This window comes from Nuphar pumila, chromosome 5 (genome assembly GCF_984573655.1).
Source record: "Nuphar pumila chromosome 5, dmNupPumi1.hap1.1, whole genome shotgun sequence".
NCBI lineage: Eukaryota > Viridiplantae > Streptophyta > Magnoliopsida > Nymphaeales > Nymphaeaceae > Nuphar > Nuphar pumila.
The window spans coordinates 112,587,827-112,597,409 of record NC_143253.1 but is presented as its reverse complement, the minus strand read 5'-3'; the positions used below and the strand labels follow the sequence as shown (position 1 = coordinate 112,597,409).

At 37.6% G+C, this 9,583-nt stretch overlaps 1 protein-coding gene across 5 annotated transcripts in view; it reads left to right on the top strand.

The window, feature by feature from the left end:
• The first annotated feature begins 5,527 nt into the window (after window positions 1-5,527).
• The window catches only part of LOC149838171 (regulator of nonsense transcripts UPF3-like), a 46,017-nt gene continuing 41,961 nt past the window's right edge, over window positions 5,528-9,583 (top strand). For all 5 annotated transcript variants that reach the window (XR_016431941.1, XR_016431940.1, XR_016431942.1 and 2 more), the window contains exons 1-5: window positions 5,528-5,965; window positions 6,819-6,925; window positions 7,059-7,154; window positions 7,336-7,434; window positions 7,516-7,595. Coding sequence is in view for 2 of the 5 variants with exons in the window: in XM_090006431.1 (XP_089862557.1) it covers window positions 5,826-5,965; window positions 6,819-6,925; window positions 7,059-7,154; window positions 7,336-7,434; window positions 7,516-7,595 (522 nt within the window). In the remaining 3 variants the exon portion in view is untranslated. The remainder of the gene's footprint in view (window positions 5,966-6,818; window positions 6,926-7,058; window positions 7,155-7,335; window positions 7,435-7,515; window positions 7,596-9,583) is intronic.

The following is a 9,583-nucleotide window of genomic DNA, read 5'->3' as shown; positions in this document are numbered from 1 at the left end:
CAAAAAAGGAGGGGAAGCTTTGGGAAGCATGCGTTTGAAGTATGAGAAGCTTGATTCTCTTCAGCAAGAAGCTCGCTTACTCTTTGTTTCCCAAAACAATTCCCTTTTGCTACCTTAATGTTCCCTCAGGTTTCTTGTCACTTTCCACTCACTTTCTCTCCACTTTTTATGTTTTTCATATTAGAAAAATATTATTTTTTATAACAAACTTACATGTTGGTTTTTACGAAAAATGATCACATTGTACAATAAAAAGATGTGTTTCCTGAAATAACCTATAATTTTTGAAATTCGTAAATTTTTGGTTTTAAAAAGGATCTTTTACCCTTCACACAAGTGAATTTCTTTCCAAATATGAAAATATGTGACTTTTCTCCTAAATATGCAAAAATTATCTCAAACATGTGAATTTTCTTATAAATATGCAAAAATTCTCCCAAATATGTGAATTTGCTCTTAAATATATAAATTTTTTCCTAAATATGTGATTTTCTTCCTAAATATGTGAATATCATATTGTATTTGAGAACGTCCTCTTGCTTGTGCCATTTTTTATGGAGGTTCACACATGTGTGAGGACATTCACAGATGTGAGAGTATTTAGTAAAAAGAGGATCATACATTTTGGGGATATTTACAAACAAAAAAGTATGGTCAATTTCTCTCTATATATACATGAATATAGTGAGTGGTAACTGATTACCACTCACCTGGCAATATGCAAGTAAACTCGTACCTACTAAAAGGCAAAGGATCTTTAGCGGCATTTTTGTAAATACTAGGTAGGAGACCCTTTGTGCTTTTGAAGCGGTGCTAAAGGCTTTAGCGATACTTTTGCAAAGAAAAGAGACTATTTGCGCTTTCAAAGTGTCGCTAAAGGCTTTATCACACTTTTAAAGCACCACTAAAGTTTATTTTACCTTTAGCAACACTTTTGCAAAATATCAGACATGAGACCCTTTGCCTAACATATCTTGACATTTACAAATATAATATGATATTCGCAACCATGAGTTGCAAAGGTCTCCAAAATGTGTATACCTTATTTTACTAAAGCTGCATAAGTGGCACAAGCACGAGGACACTCACAAATGTTTGAGGACATTCACGTGTGAATGTCAAGACATTCACAAATGCGAGAGCATTTAGTTAAAAAATGTGCTCACATTATGGGGACCTTCGCAATTCATGATAGGAAATTCACATAATTAGGAAAAAAATTGCATATTCTCATGTTTGGGGGGAAGTTCGCATGTCTTGAGAAAATTTGCTTGTGCGAAAGGCTAAGAAAGTTCTTTTAAAGTTAGAAATTTGTGAATTTGAACATTACATGGATTTCAAAAATTATAGACTGTTTATGAAAATGTGTCATTTTGTCATACAATACGGTTATTTTGTCATACAATACGGTCATTTTGTGTTGGTTTTTATATCTATTTGTATTTGTGTTTAAGTCATTTCTTATTTGTTCCTATCCATGCTCCATATTGCTTTCTTTGTGTTTGGTTTTCATTTTTCACGCACTTGCGAAATCTCTTCCTGCTTCATACTACTTCTTAACACTCACTTTTCCACTTTTGCTTCATTCCTTGCTTCCCGTATCAATTTCGTTTCCTGGTAACTATGGTTGCGACATCCTCAAGCCCTTCCTTTAAAACTGACAAAACTTATTTGGATTGATCCTTTAATTCACCAGTTCAAACACATAACACTAGTCTAAAGTTCCTTATGCCCGTTGATTGCAACTCTAATTTGCTTAGAGATAGAGCAATCCTTCCCTTTCAGTCCTACTCATCCTACACATATGGGACATTTCCATTTCACTTATCCCCTATGTCATCCCCGATATCCATAGCTTCTTAAATCTTATGACGCAGGTTGTTTTGGTCAAACCTGACGTTGTAGATGAAGTATTTTTTTAACAAAAACCAAGTGATCACAATTTTGTGCTTGCCAACAGTTTATTTTTCAATTGCAAAAATATCTTGTGCACAAGTCGGATTTTGGTACCTACGGTTTTCGCTTGTCTGGCAGGAGCAGTTAGTGCAGGTTACCTTTTGTTTGTACGTTGCAAGTTCGAATCCCAATGGTATTACTTGTATAATTAGTAGGGGTCTGCCTAAACTTAGCTTTCTCTGTAAAAAAAAGTGGGATTTGGGTAATTTAAATCAGTGTTGTGAGAGGCGTACCCCTCAGTGCCTGAAGCGTACCCCTCAGTGCCTGAAGCGTACGCCTCAGAGGCGAGGCGCATGCTCAAGGTACTGAGGCGTGCTGTGATGCACAAATTGCCCCTCATCAACCTCCAGAACCCCCTCCTTCATCCGCAAGTCTTCCTCCTCCGCCCGATTCGTCGGCTGTGCTAACCCCAAGTGCCGGTGGATCCACCGCCACGTGCCGGCCAACTGCTCCTCCGCCGCTCCCTGCCTCCCCTCTCACCGCTTCACTTCCATATCAGTTGTGAGAGGCGTACGCCTCAGAGGCGAAGCGAGGTCATCGCATTTAACAACCTTGATTTAAATATCAATCTTCACTAAATAAATAATGTAGATTGCATCTGTACATTTTTTTTTATAGGCAAGCTCGGGTTAGGCAGATCCTACCTGATATCTCTTAAGCCCCATGTGTCCGAGGGATCCGAACCTGGGGCACAGGACCCGCTTCCTCCGTGGTTACATCTCTCCATATTTAGAGTCCATTTGATCCAAACAACTTGCATCAATGAAATCTCAAGTGGGGGTACAAAGATAGGGATGACATAGGGGATGAGAGGAACTGATTTGCACGTCTCTTTTGAATAACTTTAATTGGAGTGGTAAGGATGGAGTCTTTCTGTTTCTTTCCTCTTATCACATTTTGATATGAACGGTTGTCTCGTTCCTCACTTCCAAGTCTTTTTTGTTATTTTTTCTATGAAGTCCTCTTTTCAGATTACAAGGACAAAGAGACACACCGACTGGTTTGTATTTGTCCTCGCACAGGAGCAGAATCAAGTGAGCAAGACCAGTAGTAAATCCTGGACCAGTTCCCCTTGAAGTGGGTTGTATGCATACATTTAGAGTCGGCAAGGTAGGTAGATGAGGAGTAATGGGTGGGTGTTAAACCTATTTGGTGCTAAATGGGATGTGATCTAGGGATGGCAGTGGACCGGGGGAAAATGGGGCCATACCCTTCCTCGTCCCGTTTGGACCAGGGATGGAGGCGGGGATGATGGTTAAAATAAAAAACCATGCTGGGATGGAGGCAGGGATAGACTTACACTTTCCCCCGTCCCACCCCATCCTCACCTTGCCTCACCCCGTCTCGTTTCCAATCCTTCTTTAGAGATGGCAATGGACCGGCTCCACCCTCCGTCGTTCCATTTGAACCGGGGATGAAGGACATGAAACAAAGATGAAAGCCGAGATGGAGGTTAAAATCAAAATTCATGTGGAGATGGAAGCAAGGATGGAGGGTAGGATTTGAGATGGGGCAGGGGTGAAGACCTTGTCCCCCGCACAGTTCCACTGTCATCCCTAATGTGATCTATGTACTTGATTTTATAGGAATCAGCTTTTGAAGCGTTTGATTCTAACACATGGGTTAAAGTATGAAAAATCATAGTTCTAAAATCTTTGTAATTTTTCGAGGCTCCAAACATCATTTTTTCATTGAAAACACATGATCCAGGTGTGAATTCTTAGTAAATCGACCATGCCCAACACATTTATAGGGCAGAAACCGCATAGAAAGCACTGGAGAAGCTGAAAAACCTATTTAGCACGCGGTTTATCACCAAATGGGTTTAGCACGGACCCATTACTCTGTAGATGAGTTGAAAAAATGTGGAGCCCTGGAGGGTTTTATCATATGATCCGTTTAACATTGGCCATCTCAAAGATGACGGGCACCTAATTGGGCTGACTACGTAGAAAGGCCACTACTGACTGCACTTCAAGTTCCTCCATCCAAAAAAGTCGGTTTCAGCACATGTACAATGACACTAGAACTCCTATGCATCAATCCGACTCCAAGTAAAAAGTTTGGGAACCTCCTTTTATATATACATTCAAAATCATTTCTAAAAGAGTTTGACAAATTTGACCGAATAGATGTGATATTCATGGTAAAAATACTTAGAAAGTGGTTCTTAGATCATTTTTTTATGCATAAATAGAATTTTATAGTGTACTAAAATTCAACAGTTTGAAATTTTTGAGATTATAAGTCCTATTTATGCATAGATTTTTTTTAATGTCACTGAAATCACATTTGTATGGTCAGATTTGTTAAAACACACTTTCACAAATGATTTTTGAAGGAGGTATGGAGCTTTGTAACTTTATTGGCTTAGATGATCCCCTTCACACACACACACATATATATTAGTGCCACCTAATATTAGGAGGGTGCAAATGGTGCTAGATATTTATTATATTTTAATAAGACCATACTTATGTGATCTATAGTTAATTTATTTAGTAGGAACCGATTTTTAGAATTTTCAACTCTAACGCACAGGCAAACTTTTGAAAGACTTAAAAAATCAATGTCCCACCGGTTTTTGAATTTTGAGAATTCAAAAAGTCATAATTCTCCATTGAAATATATGATTCAAGAGTTGATTCTTAGAAAATGGATCATTGCTCAACACATCTATGAGAAATAAATTTGCAAATTATGCTTGAAAACATTGAAAAAATGGTGTTATCTGCACCCTCCTAACATTAAGAGGAACATTAAGAGGAGCCAATCTCTCTCTCTCTCTCTCTAGTTGTTTGCTCCTAACATCCGTATATTGCCGATGGTGCTAAGTTGTATTTTGTATTATGATCTTATATATAAACATGAAAAGTGCCTATTGAAATACAAGTTTTTCCACTAAACATAGAGAATACAATGAATTAAGCAAAATACCCTAAACTTTATCATTTGAAGTTGTTTAAGATGGCTTAAAGGATAAGGCTGTATATGAACTACTTGTTACTCTCCCTGTTTCTCTTAAAATTTCAATTTGTTCATTATTTCTATTCATTTTTTAGAATCTAGCCATACAGATGTGTGGTTTCTTTAGTAGGAATCAACTCTTGGATCAATTACTATATTTGAGCATGTTTTTATAAGACTTCAAAAATAGATGACCTAGAATTTCATAAATTTCAAGGTGTATAAAATTATATTTTTTTATTAAAAAAGTACAATCCGACACCCAATTATTAGATGAAAAAAGATAAAGCCAAATCCGGATCAGACTAGTCCCAAACCCGATATTTGCACAACTGGATTCGGATCTTAGCGGATTTTAATCGGATTTGGATTCAGATTTCAATGAAAAATTAATACCGAAGCTGAATCCGATTTTTAATCAGATCCGGATTTGGCCACCGAATCCGATTAGTCAGATTCGGGTCGGATATGACCCGTTATCCTAGAGAGAGAGAGAGAGAGAGAGTGCATGTGTCTTTGGGGATTAGGGAAAGAACACGTTAAAATATCATAAAATTTACTTCCCCGGAATTTTTTCCCCTACCCTCTCTCTCTCTCTCTCTCCATTGTAACGGTGCCTCGTCTCTTACCTCTCCCCAATTGCTCCCCACTGGTCTGAGAGGCCTCCTCTACGTTTAGGTCGCCCCCCTGTCTACGGATCGAACCCCAGATTGATCACCTGCAAACGTCCCCTTCCCCTCTCCTCCCAATCAATCCCCGCCTACGATTCGCCCATCCCAATCATCGCTCCCGGTAATTCCCCAAGATGTGAATTCCGCGGAAAACTCGCCTCCCCACGTTGCTATTGTTCAACACCTCCTCCCCCTTTCCCCCCATTTGTTTGGGGTTTTCGTGGTGCGCACATGAAGGACTCTCTGGATCGCACTAAGGCGGTGCTGAGGCACTTGCCACCATCGATCTCGCAGGCCCTCCTGATGGAGCAGGTCGACTCCCGCTTCTCCGGCCGCTACAGATGGACCGCCTTCTGCCCCGGCAAAACCGGGTCCGTTTTTTTTTTCCTTCCCCTTCCTCATCGTCTGTCTTCATCGTCGTCGTCTTCTTGTTGATTTCTTAGTGATCATAATTTTGCTTGGTCGTTCTTTCTAGTTTTCTTCGATTTCTCGGTGAAATTGTTTTGGTTCCTTTACATCGTGGCTGTTTGATCGGAATTAGGGTTTTGGTGGGTATGGGCATCGAAGCGATTGTTCTCTTCTTGTAATGTTGGGTTTTTTGGGGGTATGGGAAAGTGATGGGTAGGGTTTATCAATGGTGATTTGGTGCCTTTAAATTCCTGATTTTCGATGGTTTTGTAGAGTTTGGATTCATGGAGTACTCTTTTTTTTCTTCTGTTTTTTGGTTTCGTTGTGGAAGAGATGTGGTCTAGTGGCAGAGCCTGCTGTTGAGGTTCCTTCTGTTTCTTAATATTTTGCATTTTAGTGCTCCAATCAAAATAAGAAATGGTCAACCAGATTGTGATTATTAGTTCGCTCTTCGATTTTGCACAGCACATTGCGGTTTCTGCAGAATTGATTGATGGGTTTCATGTTACAAATTGGGCCATTTTACTGAGTAGCTTTAGATAAATTGTAATGGCAGAATTTGTTATTTTATTTCTAAGTACTGATTGTCAGCGTCGCCTTTCTCTGTTATGGCGGTTATGTGGAAATCTTAATCATATCACCAGTATATTGCATTATTAATTTGTGAAATTGCAATATAAGGTAGAAATTGTACCACTATGGAATACGTTTATAAAAAGACAAAAATATAGAAGAAATCATTTCATCATGGTCTAATTCATGCGAGTGATTTGATATAACATTAAGTGAAATGCTTTATTTTACTGAATTTTGTAGCCATAAGAACATGCGGTATGCTCGAGCTTATATCGATTTCAAAAGACCTGATGATGTTCTCGAGTTTGCTGAGTTCTTTGATGGGCATGTTTTTGTCAATGAGAAAGGTGATTCCTTGAAATTTAAACTTTCTTTTTTTAATTTTTGTTCATTTTATTTATTCTATTTGTATAACTGGTTGTTGCTGGTTGAAGCATGCTGTATATTGTGCATATTCAGTAAAACATTGTGCTATTCCAGGTGCTCAGTTTAAGACCATTGTTGAGTATGCACCTTCACAACATGTTCCAAAGTCATGGTCAAAGAAGGACGGTCGTGAGGGGACCATTTTCAAGGGTATGATATTTATCTTTCTCGTTTGTCATTGACTTTTCGGAAAAATAAAAATCTATTTGTTTGTCATTTCCTGGTGTGTATGTGTCTTCCGTTTACCAATCCAAAGTCTGTTATGTTGTCTTTCATTCATGTGTATCAAAATTCTTATGTTTTAATCATATGCTGTTTGATGAATTACCAGACAGTGAATATTTGGAGTTCTTGGAGATGCTTGCAAAGCCAGCCGAGAATCTTCCAAGTGCAGAGATACAATTGGAAAGAAGAGAAGCAGAACGAGCTAGTTAGCTTTTAACATGCTAAGAAAGTTGTTGGTTTATTGTCCTTTCCTTTCTTGATTACATCATGTGTCCGGTCTCTGCAGGTGGAGCAAAGGAGACACTCATTGTTACTCCTCTTATGGAGTTTGTTCGGCAGAAAAGGGCTGCCAAGAGTGGGTCTCAGGTGAGGAAAACCCTTAGTGTCAGGTTTCTTTTTTTCCCCCTGCTGTGCATGTTTTCTTTTGTAGTTGCAATAAACAGGTTGACTTTTTAGTTGACATAAGTAATGTAAAGAATGGGCATCAACATACATTTACTGGCTTTGACTAAAAGAGCATATGCTCTGTATTGATTAATATAGTCAAAATTTGGTGGTCCTTAGTGATTTTGATCATTACTTGGGATAAATAGTACCAAAATGGCCTCTGTTTCTTTTGATTGGCTTAAAAGTGAGAAACATCCCGAGTCTGTTGATTCACCATTTTCTTAGCAGATGGTTGATAGATATTTTGGATCAGCAGAAATTGCATTTGGTTATCCTTTTTGTAATGACACTATAAGTTTGAAGATGCTTTAGCAGTTAAGACTCTATTCTATTGAGATCAGAAAATTAAAAATATAATTATGTAATTTCTTCTCTGTTTATTAATCAATGGACTTGCTTGGAGATTAAGATCTTCTTTTCTCTTCTTTTTTCAAGAGGAAGTAATTAAGACATGAGCTTAAACTTATCGGTTAGTTGCTAACTATTATTCGTTAGCTGATGTAGATTTTTGGATACATAACATATGAAGGGATTCCAAACGACATTCAATCAATGAGGTAATGCGGGACAAACAATAGTGGGAAGATACGATAAAGTATTTTTGCTACTTGTCAAATTGAACTTCAGATTGGAGTGGCTTTTTCTAAGTCCTGTGATTGCCTTAGCTATAAATGTACTGCACATAAAGAATAATTGTTGTTAAATTTGTTTAGGCCTTTAGGGAGAGGAAAGAATCACATATAGGGTTAATTGAATGAGCATGCAGTCTTACGCATCAATTGGAAGGTTATAAGGGAGTGGCTTAATAGTGGAAATAGAAAGATGTAAGTAAAAGATTAGAACTTCGGTAGGGAATGAGATGGAAAGAGGTAAGTGTATCAATAAGGATCTACATATGGATAAGAATTTGTCCGCTAGTGTCATGGATTCATTGGTCAGTTATATGCTTCAACCTTCAGCTCATGGAGTGTATGCTAATAGATCTAAGTCAAGATATCAGGGAAGGTGCTGGACTGGAACCTGTGCCACTCTTCTTTGGTTTAATTTTGAAGCTGGTTTCTGAGAAGCATAAACTTGTGGTTTCTCATTGTTGTCTTGAAATTTAACAACTTGCATGAAGGGCACTGAACATTGGTAGTAATCTAATAGTTTATGGGTGTGTTATCATCGCAAAATTTTACTTTTGCAAGTCAAACTGACATTTGAAAAAGATTTTGAAAATAACTCGCATTCGTTTTTAAAATGCGGGATAATTCCGTAGAATGGGACTCGCCTGTCGGTACGAGGTTCAACCGTTCCTGACGCCTTTACCAGGGGTAATTGAACCAATGATCAAAAGTGTGTTTAGCTTTGCTCAACTTGTCTAAATCGTGTTCTATTTCCTAAATGCATAAAGAATCAGGCATGTGCTATGAATTTCTGAAAATGCAAATTTGAAAACATGATATTTGCTTAGAATAACTGAAATACTTGGAAAATTTTCGGAAAAGATGTCACTTGAAAAATTGTGAATCATGGTGAAAGAATATTTTTTGAGGAAAATGAAAATCGATTTCTGAAGAATCTAGAGGTTTTGTGAAAATCGATTTCTAAGGAATTTCAAATAACTTTGGAAAAACTTGATTTTTCTGAATTTAAACTTTGAAATTGAATATATAACTTAGAAAATCATGATTCAAACTTGATAAATACTTGAAATACCATTTGAAAGCTCAGAGTTTTGAGAAAATCAATTTTTGAGAAAGACTTAGAAATTTTGAGAAAATTGATTTCTCTGGATTAGAATTGGAATTTGCAAATTGAATGAAATGAATGAATATGGATTTGAAAGACATGATTTTGAGGAATTGAGAAAATCCTTTTGTATTTTTGAGAAATGCAGTGCTTTTTGAAGTTAGCCTAAGAGT